General features: G+C 41.0%; 1 protein-coding gene across 2 annotated transcripts in view; it reads left to right on the top strand.

The window, feature by feature from the left end:
• The window catches only part of PTPRT (protein tyrosine phosphatase receptor type T), a 619,644-nt gene that overhangs the window by 179,627 nt on the left and 421,286 nt on the right, over positions 1–18,731 (top strand). For both annotated transcript variants that reach the window (XM_028734967.2, XM_028734972.2), the window contains exon 2: positions 1,328–1,453. In XM_028734967.2, coding sequence (XP_028590800.2) covers positions 1,328–1,453 — 126 coding nt within the window. The remainder of the gene's footprint in view (positions 1–1,327; positions 1,454–18,731) is intronic.

Below are 18,731 nucleotides of genomic sequence, written 5' to 3'. Positions count from 1 at the left end.
GAAAGGGATAGCTTACACTGAATACTGGATACATTCATTTATGACTTTTTCTCCTGAATGCTAAGCAGGTTTAATAGTGACTATGTGATTCCAGGTTGCATGTGGGCAATGTGGTACCATGCAGATTCTGTGGGACAACCACTCCTGTCCATAATCGGTAGGGCTGATGGGAGCTGGAGTCTAACAACATTGGCTACTGTTGCCCTAGTGAGGAACATTCTCTAAGATGACAAGCAGAAGCTTGTGCTGTGTAAAGCATCCCTTTTCGGTAGAGACTGAAAGTTCCAGGTCTTCTATCATTAACCAGCTCAAGCAAGCATGCATTTCTTCCACACATGCCATGAAACCTAGTGTGGAGCAAAAGCAGTCTGCATGGGTACTGGTGACATCAACTACTCATGGGCCGGGTATGCTGTCCACTATAATCATCTCTCCTTTCCTGGTGACATATTGTAAAACATAATTTGCTCTAGAAGGGCTGCTGCGCCTGCAAATTTCATACACTTCTGTGAAAGGGGGGGAAGTCATAGAAGTTTTAGATTCCCTATTAAACTGAACTGAAGGGGGGCAGAACTTTGTTTTTAACAGATCTAGAATGCTTTATTATCAGTTGTTTATGAAAAACTTGTAAGTTCATATTCATATATAAGCATGTGGCAATATCAATGCCAGAAGAGATTTCTTTTTGTTTTAATGCAAAACTCACCTGGAATGGGGGGGGGGGGATTAAAGTAGCCCTTTGCTAATGCTACTAAAAATAAATCTGGACCTTAGTGCACAAAAACTAGAATAGAAAGGCACATAAAACTGGGAAGACTTGTAACTGCAACACTCTTTTTTGCACTTTCAAAGGGAAACCAAAGTGGCAAGGGAGCACCAAACTTTAATGTGCTGCTTATTCAAATATGAAGTTGTCTCCTTCCCCTCTGCGTGATCTTTTATGAACATTAGGTTTTACTGCACAATGCCTCAGGGACCATTAACTGAGATATGAGCACAAATCTTCAGATTAATGTGTGGCATATGACACTACTATCTATATTGTGAAGATTTAAAGCTGTGACTAGGAAAAGTGACCTAAGAAACAATTGCTTATTAAGTTTTTTAAAAAGGCAAGCCATATGTTCCAAGTATACATTTAAGACTCAGAAATCTTTGCTATATACCCCCAGGGCAGTGGAAACAATTTAATGTTCCAGAAATTCATTTTATTTTCCCCCTGCAAGTTTTTTTTTTATATATATAAAAGGCACTGATTTAAATGGAGTAACATAACGAGACAGAAGTAATTAAGACAAAAGTATTTATTCATCTCTTTTCTCCTTAGGTGGTTGTTCGTTTGATGAACACTACAGTAACTGTGGTTATAGTGTGGCTCTGGGGACCAATGGATTTACTTGGGAGCAGATTAATACCTGGGAGAAACCAACAATGGATCCTGCTGTCCCAACTGGTGAGTAAAAAGCATGCTGGGTAAGAAAGCCTCTGAACAAAATTATTTATCTCGGGGTGAGAACTTCCAAAAGTGCGATACGGGCTGATGTTGGCTGATATGGGTGTGTTTAGCTTTGGTTGTTACCAGTACTTAGTAACATTTGTCATTGCCCAGAGTATGTTGGTTTTGAATCCCATTTCCCCCACTTTCATGTACCAATTTGGATTCAAAATGTAAAGGCTAATCACCTGCCTATTGTCAGTCAAATCTTCTAGGAGCAATGATAACTGTTGGTTTTAAAGTCATATATGGCTTAGGGTCAAGGTATCTCAGTTGTCTGCCTCCTTTCATATCAACCTTTTTTGGTTTTGTCAATATCTGAGGCACAGTTAATGATGAGACAAAAAGGGGATTTTCAGTGGCTGCACGCAGGCTTCGGAATTTGTTTTCCCCATGAGAAACATTTAGCCCCCTTCATGATGACTTTTCGACATCAGAGAATTAAACTTAACCTTTGACTTTAAGAGCTGGCTTTCTGTTTCCTATTTCTTAATAGTTTTATCTAATTGTAATGGAAGTTTCTCCTTTTTGAGTAAAATTGTGGCTTGGTTTTATCGGCTCTTCAAGTGGTTTGCTAGCTTTGCAATGTATGCAGATTTGCGTTATTGTTTTTAATGGTTAATGCAAACTGCTTTGAGTAGCTAGGTAGGGTAACAATTGCTTAAATAAAGCACATAAATAAATTGTATTGTTCAACCAGCTAGGTGTTTAGAAAACTCGGTTCACATTTTAGTACAAAACCAAACCTGCATTACATCTGATTACTGTTTTTAATAGTAACATCTGACAGAGTAAAACAAGATTAAAGGTTGATACAATTATCTACATTAGTTTCTACAAAGCACACTCTCAATTTCTGTGTTGCCACAGCAATATTCACTGCATGATAAGTAACAAACTTGTCACTGTTAGACAACATATAAACAATCTAATAAGGATCACTGGCATTAATGAAGGAGATGAAAGTTTTCTAATATAGCTTTCCCCTGGGTCACCATACAGGCTGCGCCAGAGAACATAATGACAAATATTTCCAGGTAGTCTTTGATCTACATATGTGATGGTTGTGGGGATGATTTCATTAATTTCATTGTATATTAATTTGGCTCTGAGAAACCCAGGATATTCTCAATCCATTTTAGAGTTCTGGATGTCAACAAACCATGGTCACATTTCCTAATTTTTGCACCCCCCCCCCCATGTATTTAGAGAGATTTGTGTCTGAAATAAATGATGACACTCGGATTAAGTCTCTAATGTGTAACCAATGTTTGACATGCCTTTGACTTGATTTTGAGAGACAGCCAACTTTAATTTAATTAAATGTGGTGCATATCACCTATTATTTTACTATATTATTTTACTATATCACTTTTCTCTGGCACCCCCCTTTTCTGATAGGGCTGCCATTGACTTTACTGAAGATATTTCTGCTTTAATAAACCAAACTGATGCTCACTGCCACAGTGAGAACCATTCAGCATCCACTAAAGTGACAAAGAATTTCATTCAAGTTGACTTTTGCAAAATGGGGGTTTCCCATTTTAACTGGTGCGAAACTCATTAATTGTTAATTATATTTCTTTGCTAATACCAGTATTGCCTTTTGGAGGACAGGAAAAGTTAATTTCTTAAAGGATGTGAGGTTTGAGTGCAGTTTCCTTTTAGAGATTGGTTTGATCTGCAAAACTGTGTGAAATCATGACCTCCCCTGAGCTTTAGAAATGGTAATAATCAAGATGTTAGTTTGCTTTGTTGAAACAGAGAAAGAGAAAATTTCTTGTCACTCCAGTTCTAAATATCTCTGCTGACACAACTGCCTGTGATAGCAGCAAAATGCCACTGCGGATGTCGCTGCTACAATATCACACTTTCTGACATTGTTCTATCATGGCTGTTGGCATGCCATATCCAAAACACTTCTAGCTGCAGAAAGACTGCCAGATCAGGTTGCAAGGCATACTTGAAGGGAAATTTATACTAGCCGCCTTTTCATTGTTAGTTCATGGGTGATATCTCATGGCTAGATGCTTATATTCTAGCAGTGCTCTCTTGTTTTATGCTATTCTGGAGTGTGCATGTGCAGTCATGTTGCTATGTAAGTAATAATTACCTCCCTTAATGAGAGTACCATTAAGGCTGTGCTGATATTACCTGTGCATTCTTGACTTCATTCCCTGAAATCCTCGCCATTCCCCATTGTATTTTTTTAAAAAAGAAACACTCCTCTAAATAAATTACTGTTATTTTTTTTTTGGCTAACCCCTGCACTCAAGCCTGAGTTTAAGCATGACATATGATTAGTTTCACAGAACTTGTTTTCTTTCCCCAGTATCAAGATATCACAATTTCATGCATTGCTACATAATGCCAACCTACTCACTGGTGGACATTAGACAGCTGGTTCGTACGATAAGTGATAAATATGATAACTATCACTGTTGGTGTCTTTTTCAGACTGAGTGTGCTAGTGCACACAGCCTCATAAAAAGTGTTCAAGTGCCTGATTTAGTGTGTGTGTGTGTGTGTGTGTGTGTGTGTGTGTCAGAGAGAGAGAGAGAGAGAGAGAGAGAGAGAGAGAGAGAGAGAGAGAGTCAGTCCTCAGTGGCTTGTACAGCTGTGTGATTTTTGCAGTTTTGAAAGATAGACTCCTCTGATAGTATGTAAGCAAACTGAAGATAAGCATGATAGTAATTGCAATGGGGGGAATTGCTCCAAAGATGGTTAGGGCAAAATAGCCACCAATAAGAGGAAATTTCCTACCCACAATGAATTTGTCCCATTACTGTCAGGACTTCCATTTGTACAATAGGAAATCCTATTCCTCTACTCTCCCTGGGGGGTTCCCATACTTATAGATATAAGATGATAGATCAGGAGTATGTCCTGGATCTAAGTTACCAAACAGTTACTTTCTCTTCAGATCTTCCTCCTTGCCTTTGGCAATTTGTACCCTTATGGAACTTTTTATTTATTTATTTTTTAAAAATGTCAAATATTGGTTCCTGGCAGCTTATATGCAATGAACCTTTATGCAGGAAACCAGACATAGATTTATGTTTTCATTTCTTGAAGAAGAAAAAAATCTATTCTGCAAAGCAATAATGGTTGTAGAGGGTGATACATAAAAATGTAGAAAATTGGCACTGTGTCTGAATTCATAAGGTAAATTGTTAAGTGTTATGCCTTTACAACTTTGGCCAAGCTTTTTCTTTTTTCTTTTAAAGTTATTTAGTGATTCCATTTGTCAAGTTACACCATTAAGTATTTTAAATAGTGTGTAATAAAAGCCCTGCATAGTTCACAACTACGGTAATTTTGCCCATCAGCTGGGCTCACTTTTGCTCATCACACATGCTTGAGTATCTTACACACTTCTGCTGACGCAAAGAGCAGAAAACTTCACATTACTGCCACGGAAACAAAAAAGTTGATCACAACTGATCTAGAAAGTGGTTCCATTTTGTTTAATTTTTAATCATTAAATTGGCATGTCACCTTTCCCCTAAGCATTATGAGATGGTGTTAATGGTTCCCCTCTCCCCATTTTATCCTTACAACAGCCCTGTGAGGCTGACAGACACAGGCTGGCCCAAGTTCATCCAGTAAACTATTATGGGTGAGTGGAGATTAGAATTCTGCCTCTCACCCCAGGTCCCAATTTGACTCTTTAATCCAGGGTTTCCAAACTTGGGTCTCCAGCTGTTTTTGGCCTACAATTCCCATCATCCCACTGGCCCTGCTAGCTAGGGATCATGAGAGTTGTAGTCCCAAAACAGCTGGAGAACCAAGTTTGGAAACCCTGCTCTAATTATTACACAACCCTGGCTTTCCATGAGATCCAGAACAATGGAATACCAGTTATGCATTTAAACACACACAAGTGAACTGCTTTCTCCTTCAGTTTGGCTCTTCTTGGGCATTCTCCTTGTTCTGCCTTTGATTAACGAATGAACTTGTCAGGTGTATGCAAAATATGAAATGCAATAAAAATCAATTCTGCCAGGAATCTTCAGTCTCATTAGCATAACCCTTCGACTAGTTGTCAATTTAGTAATGAATCTATCTGCATGCCATCCAATATTATATAGCCCTGCTCTAAATAGATTCAAGGGCCATTCAGATATTCTTCCTTGGAAAGCATCTGTTTGGGTGAAGGATAATTGCCTGGCTCACTCCCACGAAATCAAGTTCACACTGATAAGAAACTAGAAGGTTTCTTCTTTTTCACAGGAACTGCGAAAAAACAGCCGTAGGTTTAGTAAATGTTTAATGTAAACATTTAGTACCCAAGGGTAGTAAAGGAGCTTGCGGATGTAATCTTCACCTATGATCTTGGAGAATTATTGGAGAATAGGTGAGGTCCCTGCAGACTGGAGTTGGGAAAATGTGCTCATCTTCAAAAAGTGGGGGAAAGAATATTTAGGCAACTACCAACCAGTGAGCTTGATGTCAATACTAGGAAAGGTCTAAGAATAGATAATTAAACAGTCAATCGCTGTTTAATGCTGTGATTATTAAGACCCAGAATGGGTTTCTCAAAACAAGCCATGTTGTTGTTGTTGTCGTTTAGTCGTTTAGTCGTGTCCGACTCTTCATGACCCCATGGACCAGAGCACGCCAGGCACCTCTGTCCTCCACTACCTCCCGCAGTTTGGTCAAACTCATGTTCGTAACCTCGAAAACACTATCCAACCATCTCGTCCTCTGTCGCCCCCTTCTCCTTGTGCCATCCATCCATCTTTCCCAGCATCAGTGTCTTCTCCAGGGAGGCTTCTCTTCTCATGAGGTGGCCAAAGTACTGGAGCCTCAGCTTCACGATCTGTCCTTCCAGTGAGCACTCAGGGCTGATTTCCTTAAGAATGGATGCGTTTGATCTTCTTGCAGTCCATGGGACTCTCAAGAGTCTCCTCCAGCACCATAATTCAAAAGCATCAATTCTTCGGCGATCAGCCTTCTTTATGGTCCAGCTCTCACTTCCATACATCACTACTGGGAAAACCATGGCTTTAACTATACGGACCTTTGTTGGCAAGGTGACGTCTCTACTTCTCATGCCAGGGTACTATTAGGTGTATTTGTAGCTGGTTGCCTGGCCCAACCCAAAGACTGCTCAATAATGGTTCCTCATCACCCTGGATAAAAGTGACAAGTGGGGTGCCACAGGGTTCTATCCTGCACGTATTGTTGTTCAGTACCTTTATAAATGACTTGGAAGAGGGAATTGAGGGAATGATCATCAAATTTGCAGATGACACCAAACTCAGAGGGGTAACTAGTGCTGCAGAAAACAGAATATAGGTTAAAAATGACCTTAACAGAGTGGAGAACTGGGCCCAAATGAACAAAAATGAATTTCAGTAAGGACAATTTCACGCTTAGGCAGGAAGACCCAGCTGCATAAATATAAGATGGGTGACACCTGGCTTTCAGTACCATATGTGGAAAGGATCTTGGGATCTTAGTAGACCACAATCTTAAAATGAGTCAACAGTGTGATGCAGCAGCAGCAAAAAAAATCAACAGGGAATGTCCAGATCAAGGGAAGTAATAGTACCACTCTATTCTTCCTTGGTCAGACCACACCTGGAATATTGTGTCCACAAGTGCAGAGGAGGAACAAGTGCAGAGGAGGGTGGCCAAGATAATAAAGGGTCTGGAAACCAAACCAAGAGCTGTTTGGCAATGGAATGGATGCCCTAGGTAGGCTGTGGACTCTCCTTCCTTGGAGGTTTTTAAGCAGTGATTGGACGGCCAACTTTCATGGGTGCCGTAGTTGAGATTCCTGTATTGCAGTGGGTTGGACTAGATTACGCTTGGGATCCCTTCCAACATTACAATTCTATGATTCTATGCTTTAAAGACATGTTCTTAAGCAGCTGAACCATGGGTGTCATACAGTGTATAATCCAGTTAAATTATGGGCTTTCTGAGTTCCTTTGAAATCCTTGTTCTCAGATATAATGAGCTTGTATCAGTGGCTTACAGTGAGGGGTATTTTAGTTCCAGGACACTTGATGGACACTAATTACTGCATTTCCCCCCTTTTTATTTGTTGAATAACCAAAAAATAAATAAATCAAAAAATCAAGAACAATTTAAACTATTTCTGTTTCCAGCCAATTTTGGGGGTAGGGGGAGACACTTTGTTTTAGATCATTACAAACAAATGGTTTTTATAATGGGTTTCTCAGGATTGGAAACAAGCAACAACTTAATTAGAAGATTAAGAAGCAAATATTGATTTCCTCTCCACTTACCTTCCTTTTGAATGAATGTTCTATTAATGACATTTGTAAAACTAGTTCTGGGAGGCTAATGGAACTTTAGTTCATTCTCTTGCACTTTGTCCCAGCTGATTTGTGTGAACGTTCAATCATTACCCCTCTGTTCACTGTGAGATACTCACAGCCTTATTTTAAAACATGGACTTGCAATCTCAGAAATGGCTCAGTGAAGAAATCCAGGGACTGGGGAGCTGGAAGCTAGAGAACAAGATAGGTCATGGGACTCTTAGCACGTAAAAGGAAGAGGTGTGGGTAATTGATCTCTAACAACTCTCAGCGCCCTTAGTAAACTACAATTCCCAGGATTCTTTGTGGGCATGTATGACCACTGAAGTAGTAAAACGGTGCAGTAAACATATGATGCTGATATGACCTTTGATGCTATATTGCAGCCAAGGGCCGATTACATGTAGGTGGGTTAGTTGGCACTCTTGTAAAAGGGGGTGGTCTTAGAAGAATCTTGTTTGCTTATTTTTGGCATGGCTTTAGAGCTTCTATATCATGCATCAGGTTTAGGGATGGGAGAGAGGTTGGTAAAACATTTGCATGTATTAATTAATTAATTAATTAATTAATTAGTATGCCACCCTTCATCTGAAAATCACAGGGCAATTCACAACGTAAAAATACAAAATGAGAATACAACATACGTAATATAACAAGAACAAGAACAAACCAATAGCCAGGCATTTGTTTTACTGGATTTATTTATTTATTATTCAAGAGCATTTATAACCCACTTAACGATTCAAAAATATCCAGCCCATTGTCTCTGTTTTACCTGGTGAAGTAATCCTGTTGTTTCAAGACTCCTGAAGCTATTTGTGTATTTGGTGTCTGCAAGTGTTATATTTTACCTTCAGTCAGACAGGTTGTATTAATGAAAATGAGTAGTGTGTATCTGTAGAAAATTGGCTTCCTCTGCTTTCTCGTAGTGGTGTAAAAAACAAACAAACAAACCCAACCTTTTTATAGCCCATACTACTGACACATGTGCAATCTACAGAGGATAAATTTAGACTTGGGGGGGGGGGGACAAATAAAAAAGTTTGGTGCTGCATACATAAAAACATGGGAATGTGTTTCCTACTTATTCCTCTTCAGTACTTTTACCTAGGTTCATTTTCTTTAGCAATGCATGGCCTTGGATGCTAACCGGTTTGGTTCCGGGTCCCACAGAATGTGTCTTAGTTCACTCTTACTGATCCCAATGTGCCCATGGGCCTGTTTTCAAAAGCAAGCCTCTATAATGCAACAAATAAAAACCCTCTCTTGTGGACAACCAGACAGAAATAGATTTTTTTACAAGAGAAGTCAAGATGCACTTAGCATTCCAAGTACCCCGGAGAAGACTTGCCAATCACTTTTTATAGCACCAGCAAATCTTCACATTTTATATGTTCAAAGTGTGTCATAGGCATTAACTAATTAGCTGCAGTGGAGGCCTAAACAGGGCTAACTTGATTGGCGTAATTACATTGATATCATTTTGTAAGGATGCCCTGTGAATACAAAACCAACACTGCATTTCCTGTTTATGAGCAGTTTTACCAAAATGACCTTCAGTAATGCTGGCTATTAACTTTTCCGTTCCGCTACCACTAGACTTTTTTAAAAAAAAATACTAACAATCTGCTCAGTTCAGTACACAGTGCAGAAGTGGCACAGTCACTATCTACAAAACTTACTGTGGATATCTTAATGCCATTATGCAAATCTATGGTACAATCACAGTTGGAATACTGTTGGTACAGTTGTGGAATTGGAAAAGGTTTAGAAAAGGGCAAGTGGAATAATCAAGGGATTGGAGCAGCCCCCCTATGAGGAAATGCTTTAATTTAGAGAAAAGCTAAGAGGTGACAGGTTAGAAGTTTGTAGAATTATGCACTGTGTGGAGGAAGTAGATAGAGAAAAGTTTCTCTCATAACACTAGAACTCAAATGCATCCAAATGAAGCTGAATTTTGGAAGATTCGGGGCAAAAATAAAGAAAGTTCTTTCCACATACACTTTTAAAAGCATGATTGAATTGTGTTTTTCTGTTTTCATTTTTCCAAATATGTGTCAGTTACCTGCTAAAGCACCTAGATTGTTTGGAAGCTGAACCATTTATGATTAACCAAAAATCACTTCTCCCCGTCTGAATTGACATGGATCCTGTGATGATCATCTGAAGTCCTTCTTTGTGTTTCCCCCTCCATGAGAGGTCCAGAGGGTGGCAACATGAGAATGGGCCTTTTCTGTGGTGACTTCCCATTTGTGGGATGCTCTCCCTAGGGAGGCTTGCCTGACGCCCTCATTACATATATTTTGGCGCCAGATGAAAATGTTCATCTGTAATCAGGCCTTTGGCTGATTAAACAATCTATGGGCTTTTAAATGTCTTTGTGGGAGTGGGGTTATTGGTTTGTGCTTGTGTTTGTTTTATTTTGTATTTTCATCATGTCTTTTTATGCTATGTTCAGATAAGGACAGTATAGGAATTCAATAAATAAAACAGTGGCAATAATAATGTGAACAGACAAAAGACATCTCTCCCTAGTAGACCTAGATCTAGAGTTGACCATATCCTGGGGTTGAGTCTAAATACAAAGCCACCTTGCCCCAGCCATCAACATCCAGCCTTGGAACTTGTAGGGCCTGATATGGTTAACATTAAGAAAAGGGAAATATGTCATTTCTGTGAAATAATATCAAATTACAGCCATGTTTTATGTGATTGTTTTGTCTGTCTTACACACAGTTGCAAAATGTTGATATTATGCATAGACTGATCAGGCAGCTTCCAGCATGTGTTAGGGTTGCAAGGTTTCTGGCAATTCACAACTAATAGTTATTGCACTGTTATAATTGCGCAACTGTTATAATTATGCTATATGCATATTAACAGGGTCAGTTAGACTCCATATGCCATTTGTTTAAGTTTTTCTGCTTAGAACAGTAAGGTATTGTTAACATTCAACTATATTGATCTGCCGGTAAGTAGTGCACACTGAAACCAAATCCAAATGCAGAAGAATGCATGGCAGAATACATGGCTATCCACCTCAATCTGGCAGGATGCAGTGTGTCAGGACAAGCTGAGGAACAAACTAGGAGACACTCCACACCAAGCAGGGAAATGGCCCAGAAGTGAAGTGGGGCCATATGCGACTTCATTCTCTAACATGTGGGCCAGACTCAGGGAGTGCAGCAGCAGGTCGTAGACCCATAAAGCAGCCTGCGTCGTGGAACTGGCTCTCCTGGATCACATCATTCACAAGTTCAGAGGGTTGTAATCAACCAACTCTCTTGTCTCTCTTAGTAGTTACTTTGTTTGATCAACAGTCCTAGTGGTAAGCAAAGCAGGGAAACTGGTGCCTGGCTTTGAGGCAGTGGCATATCTAATTGCTCGGGCGCCCGGGGCAGCACATATGCCCTGCACCCAGCAGCGGGGGAAGTGAGGGCAGAGCACATTGCATGGAACCTCTATGGAGTCCGCAAGCCCCACATTGCCATTTCGGGCAGCGCAGAGCCTGCAGGTGCCCGAGCCATCACTCCCCAGGAGAGATGTGTGGCTCGGGTGCACTGCCGGCCAGGCCCCGTGGTCACCCCCCTCAGTGATGACACCCAGGGCACCCCACACCCACCGCACCCCCCTTCCTACGCCACTGCTTTGAAGATCTTGATTTGAGCACCATGATAGCAGGCACCCTTGAATTGACCTCACGAGGCTCATAATTCACCACTTTCTGAAGAAGCAAGGGCAGCCTATTATGGGATTTTTACCTCCAGTGGTCTGTTTCATTGATTTGCATATCTGGCACAGTCTGTCACCTTGTAACAGTGTCCACATTAAACCAGAATGGGATGGAGTTCTTTCCATACTCGATAAATTTTTAGTACAGTATACAGCCCTGAAAAACGGTGTGTTTCAAATCAAACAGCTTGTGCATCTCTGAGACATTACATTTATCTTTGTCTTTTTGATCAGGCTGCATTGGTTGTCAACAGCTGTTAGAAATAGCATTATTATTATTATTATTCCAGAAGCAATGCGATAAAATTATTACTATATTTTTGATGCATTAATTTTTGCTTACAAGGAAGTATGCAGACTTGTTAAAGGAACAGCTTTAGAATCTGACTGTGTACACATCATGAATTATTATTATCTGTTCTCATCTAAGCCTAGGGAGCATGAATGGTGGTGAAGGCATTTTCTTTGTGTTTCCAGAAATTACTTAGGATGTACAAATAAACAGATTACTGTACAAGTTAGCATTGAGAGAACAACATCAATTGCATCAAGTATTGTAAATGTAGGTCTGAAATTCCCCTGAAATTTAAGGCTCATGTATTTATTGCTTAGTAAGAAGGCTCGGGCTACTTTCACCCTGTTTGGGGATTCGCCTGACTTGGAAGGAACCATTTGGGATGAACAGACAATAGAAATGTGGTTTCAGAGGAGTTGGGATGAAATGTTTTGAACAGAGGTTTTTTGGGGGGTGGGGGAGGTGCTTACAATGGCCGTGGTGTTGGTGGCTTCCTTTTTGATTTTTTAAACTGTTTTAAAAAATGTTTTGATGGCAGAAGTTCTTTCCCACCCACCCCTTTTTTTGCTTAACTTCTGCTGCTACCATGTTTTCCTTCACAAATGCCCTTTGAGTAGTGATAGAGGATCAGAAGCAGAAGTAGGATTTTTCAAATAGGAAAAAGGAAAATAAGTGGAAGTTTGCACCCATTTCGTGATAAAGCACCTCTGTGACAAAGCAGTGTGGAACTACAACTCCCCCCCCCCCCAAGAAAACTATTAAAGCTGTCATCCCAAGTTTGAAATTGCAAAAAAATCTCCATCTGATCCTATTAACTGGTCTAAAGTATAAATCTCATCACAGAAAGCTAAATTTGTAATAGTTGTTTATAATTTTTTATTGGAATGTTGTAAATTAGATGTTCAGGATCATAGAGATGAACGAAATAGAGTAGTGGCGGCCAATTAGTTAAGTACTGCCCCTGTGTTTCAGAAGCCAAGCCATGCACTTTTGAAAGTTTTGATATCTCTGTGATAGTTTTTGCAGTGTGAATGGTGCCACGGATCCTCTGGGTGGGTCATGTGGACCCCCTGGAGTCCACAGACCACAAACTGGAAACCACTGGAATAGTGAGTTAAGAGTGTCCTGTTGAGCCAAATTAATGAAAAATTGCTTTAGTAGCTATATGTAGTGTTTCATTAGATTTAAAATTGAGCTTGATTCAACAAAAAAATGATGTTTCAGGTAGCTTAGACTACACAGCACCTTTATGGGAAGGAATTGGCTATTTTACATAGAAGCTGGCGGTGTAACATTGGCAACGCTCCTTTGAGGCATAAGATTTGAGCATTATGATTTTAGTCCTGTGGAGTGTTAGAAACTGAGATATGAAAGCTAGGAGCTAAATGGCACCTCAAACCTAGGTTATGGGCACAACAACAGAATGTTTAGGCACTTTTTTAAAAAATGACAAGAATACAAAGCTGAAAGTGAATGAACTCCAGCTAAAATATTATGTTCATTTTTTCACATGGTCTAGTCCTTCCCCTGCCCTCCCCCCATATATTTTAAAGAGGGTCTCTTCTCCAGTTTTCAGATAGTAGCTAGAAGTGGGGAGACAGAAAAGGGTCCTCCTTTCCTTCCACACTGCAGTTTTAATCTGAAATCTTAGGCACAGTACTGTGCCCAGAGCTCAGAAACTGCTCGCACTAATGAAATTCCCTGTTGCAAAATGTGCCTAGAACAATGGGAGTTTCGAACACTGGTCCTATGGTGTATTATTTCTGGTTAGATATTATTATCTGCATTGACTTGGTTTTGAAGAAATTCTTCCTATTTGCAGATGTTCACACACCCTTAAATTATATTTCTGTGCTGCGGAGACTAATGGATGTACAACAAAAGTGGACTTTGCAAGCATTTATGAGACTCAAATTGCCTAGTGGAAAGGACACTAGACTTTTCCATGTTCAAGCATACCACTTATAATAATCACTCTTGTTTAGATACCAATTTGACATGTGTGTTTAAATTAGAATTGATATAATATTCTTTTAATGTCAGCTGGTGCTGTGTTTACCTTTTTTTTCCTTTCGATATAGTTGTAAATAGCTGTTACAGTTAATATAGTGGAAAATAAAAATTCAAGAAGAAGAAGAAATTGTCACCCCAATTGGCTACCTGTGGAGCTCGTGAATCAGGCCAGCTCTCTCTCTTTTTTCTTTGCACGCCAGCCACTTTTTGCAAGTACAAACTGCAGAACCATGTATTCCTCTCTCTGTGAGTAATTGAGTCTTGGCCCATTGGCAGGTAGATGACAAGATCAAGGTTATTGCAGTTTTGGACTAGAGTCAGGATGGAGCACTGCATCAGAGAATCACAGGCAGAACCCAGGTCTACAGCAGTATAGGATAAGGACTGAAACCCTGTCTCCCTTCAGACGATGTTTGACCACAACTCCCAGGATGCCTGGTCACTTGCAATGCTGGAGTTTGGGTTCAATGGTTGTCATCCTTGGAATATTGGAAGAAGAGTTTGGATTTGATATCCCACCTTTCACTCCCTTTAAGGAGTCTCAAAGCGGCTAACATTCTCCTTTCCCTTCCTCCCCCACAACAAGCACTCTGTGAGGTGAGTGGGGCTGAGAGACTTCAAAGAAGTGTGACTGGCCCAAGGTCACCCAGCAGCTGCAATGTGGAGGAGCGGAGACGCGAACCCGGTTCCCCAGATTACGAGACTACCGCTCTTAACCACTACACCACACTGAACTGTGGATAAGAAGGCATGTAGCTGCCATTGTGAGAACAGAATGCTGGACTAGACGGGTCTTTGGTCTGATCCACAGTGTGTGTGTAGCATTTCTTTCAATATATTTGCTTCCAACTATCCCACATTCATTAAAATTTCTAGATAGATACCCTACAGACAGGTGAGATGTGTCCAGGCCTTCAAATGAACATATGGAAGTCAGAAGCAGATCAGTTCATCCCCTGTCCCACATGCATTCAATAAATATATGAAATGACTAGACCAGGGACAGGGAACCTTTGTGTTCTTCAAATGTTGTTGGGCTGCAACTCCTTATCAGCTCCAACCAGCATTGCCACTGGTGAGGAATGATGGAAGCTGTTGTCCAACGTCTTCTGGAGGGCCACAGGTTCCTCACCCCTGACCTGAAGGCACAGTATGTTGGAACTCAAGAAGTTCAAGCAAAGAATCCAGAAACAAATGTGTAAATAAAGAGCTGAAAAGAAGACTGGTAGGCAGATACAAAAAGGTTGGCGTGCTGGGAGGGCATCAGGATAACAGAGAGTTAAGGATATCTAGATAGCAGCCAGGCAGCCACACATACAAGACCAGAATTTGACTATTTCTCAAACCAAGACCCAGGGCTGAACACAAAGTATAGCCAATATAAGAGGAACCAGTGATCTGCTGGGGAGATTTCCTCATGCCTGGGAGAATAAAGCAGCTTCTTTCTCTTCTACCTTGCAGCCCTTAGTAGGCTTATCACAATTGGTACACAATTGGAACTGACTAGAAAACTCCTAGTTTGAATCCTGAATTAACTTGTTATTTTGGGACTGCTCTGTTGTACACATGCACAGTTTAAAGGTTGGGGTAAATGGTGGATTTGGTGTTTTAAAAGGGAGTTTAACTATCTGCTAAGTGCTCTTGAGTATATAACTGCAAAATACCTGGTTATCTATCACTGTTTGAAATCACTCTTTTCTTAATAAGAGGACCCTTTCACTATTCAGTTCATGTTTTCTTTCTGGGGAAGCATCCTCATACTGTATATTCCTCCCTTCCCCACCAGGTGGGGAAAAAAATTGGCAAGGTCAGTTCATGTCCAGCATATATTCCAGAAGCACTTTTGTACAGAAATCATACATCTCCCACAGAGTTGCAGAGACACTTCATCAGTTGCCCACAGATACCATCTCCCTAAAAATGCGGAGGGGAGAAAGAAGTGTGTTGCGAAAGTGAGACTCCCAGGGAGGCTTTTAATGGCCCAGAATGAATTGTTCTCCTTGGGGGTCCATAAAATCACTACACCCTGGCTGTGTTAAATGGTACACTTGAGCTATTTTCAGTCTGCTCCCCCCCTCCTGCTCAGTGAAAGCAATCAAGAAGTGAGCGCTCCTGGCTGTGATTGTTGGCACCTTCCCATTATCACCATTATCAGGCTGGTAGCAGCATCAAGGACTCAGGGATGTGACCTGGCAGGGAAGGAGAGATAGGAAGAGAATATATCTGTGTGTGTGTGTGTTTTTAGCAAGTCCTGGATTGCCCAGTATCTGCTTTTGAAGCATCCCATAATGGTCATCTTCGAAAATAGCACCTTCCTATCAATCCAGCCGAGGTTTATTTGGCATTAAAAGCAGGTGTATATTAGGCAAGACACTCTGGGGCTTCAGAAGTCATTGTAGGTGATTAGCTTAGTGAAGCCAAATCGGCGGGGTATAAATAATAAAATTATTGTTTTTATTATCATCATCATTTAACTTAAGGCAGAGTTTTTTTTAAAAAAAAATCCACTTGTTTCAGAGGAGAACCAATAGTGGTAGGCAAGCTGTCTTGCAGGAAGTTTGTAATCTGTTGCTGAGTTTGTGAGTGAGGAAACCCTGATAATCTAGAGATCCTTGGATCTCAATTGGGAAAGCCTTATTTATTTATTTCATAAAATTTATATACCGCTGGATTGCAGGAAAAACCTCAAAGTGGTTTACAATTTGAGGATGCTATAGTAGGCAATTCCATTGTTCGCAAGAGGGGAAAACATGCTTGAGTTTAAAACAAAGAAACAAACACACACACACACACACACACACACACACACAGGTTTACTCAGCACTTCATGGTTATTTCTGTCAGGAACTCGTCCTACACTCAAGTAGGACCTTGGCAGAGACACATGCCTGACTGGCATGCTCTCTCCCTCTTGGTCGATCGTTCAGGAGCTTCAAAAGCTTTCCTCAGCCCGAACATCACAGCAACCGATGCCAACAGACACTGGCACACTTAGGGATCTGCAGAGTCTGCGCAGTTCGCGTGGCATACCTCAGCAACTCAGCATTTTGGCTAGTCTACTTTATTTACATATAAACACACATGGAGCACTGCAACATGGCTCCCTCTCTCTCTAGCATCAGACAGCAAAGAACAAAGGACAATAGTCCCACTTCTCTGTCACTTCCCACTCTGTGGAGTCAAAATATACACCGTCATGTGACAGACAACAATCCCATGACTGCAGTCACGGAGCAGGAATTCTAACAATTTCTCAGGTTTCTGATGACAATATAAATTCCAGTCAGACAATGTTTCCTCCACCTGTCATGGAAACAGACCAAACCCAGCAAAAAACCCAAACCAAATGGAAACAAAAATGAAATGGAACAGAACTGATGTGCTATGGTATGTCATTTTTTTATAAAGTGGGTGTGTAGGTGCAATAACTCAACTTGTATGAAAATGAATTTATAGAACAACTGTTAACAGGGGAAAGTTGGCATGTGGGAACTTGCTTTCTTGCCTTGCTCCAATTGTGCATGTTGCCCATGATCCATGCCTACTGTGAGATATGGAGCAGAAGCTGAGCAAGGCAGTGCTGGAGCTGACACTAAGGAGCTCAATGAGGGCTCTTGGCTGAACCAGTGAGGAAACTTAAAAGACTGATATCCTCACTGCCAGCTCCTCTTTTTCCCCTGATTCTGTCATAGTTTACTGCTGGATCTTCTCCCCCCTCATAAGAAGAACCCTGTTGGATTAAGCCTGTGACTAACACATAAGCAGGACCTGAATACAACAGTGTTCTTCTTGTCACAGCTAAAAATTGGCCACTGTTTCTTTAATGCTTAAAAAGCTGGGTCAGCATGAGTCAGCGGCCTGCAGTAACTCATGCAGCCTTTCACCGGGTTGTATATATAGAGTGGTAAATGTTAGTGTTGGGTTGGGTTGGTTGGTTGGTTGGTTGGTTGGTTGGTTGGTTAGTGAAAGCTGGTAGTGTTGACGTGTGTACAGTTAGTCGCTTTTGCAAAAAGACTTTTAAGAATAAAAGCAGAAAGTATTCTGCAAGGATACTCTTCTCGTGGACTCTTTTATGCTGACAAGGGTCTGAGGACCAGGCTGAGGAGACAAAGGGAGGTCAGAACCTTTTTTAAAAACAAACAAACACTGGCACGTCTGACTTGTGATTCCGTGGACAGTTAGGTCCAGTCAAAGGCAACTATGGGGTTGCGGCACTCATCTTACTCTGCAGGCCGAGGGAGGAGGCATTTGTTCACAGACAGCTTTCTGGGTCATGTGGCCAGCATGACTGTACTGCTTCTGGTGTAATGGAACACCGTGACGGAAACCAGAGCACATGGAAATGCCGTTTACCTTCCTGCCGCAGCAGTACCTATTTATCTACTTGCACTGGTGTGCTTTCGAACTGCTAGGTTAGCAGGAGCTGGGACAGAGCAACGGGAGCTCACCCCGTTGCAGGGATTCAAACCGCCAACCTTCTGATCAGCAAGCCCAAGAGGCTCAGTGGTTTAGACCACAGCGCCACCCTGGTACTCGACACATATACCTCCAACAGTGGAGGTACAACAGAGACATCATGGCTGGCAAAGATCAATAGCCTTATACTCCACAAATTTGTCTAATCCTCTTTTTAAAGCCATCCACGTTGGGGGCCATCATTACATACATGTCATGGGAGCAAATTCCATGTTTATGCACTATGTAAGAAGTACCCCTTTTTGTCTGTCCTGAATCTTTCAACAGTCAGCTTCACTTTATTTCCCTGACTTAGTTCTAGTCTTGTGAGAGAATGGGGGGAAAACAACAACTATCCACTTTCTTGTCACAATGCATAATCTTACTCAACTCCTCTTGGGTAGACCCTTATTTGCAGAGAACCTCTGGCAATTGCTCCTTCTGGCAG

The sequence above is a fragment of the Podarcis muralis genome, chromosome 5 (assembly GCF_964188315.1).
Source record: "Podarcis muralis chromosome 5, rPodMur119.hap1.1, whole genome shotgun sequence".
Lineage (NCBI taxonomy): Eukaryota > Metazoa > Chordata > Lepidosauria > Squamata > Lacertidae > Podarcis > Podarcis muralis.
This window is presented reverse-complemented; position numbering and strand designations above follow the sequence as displayed.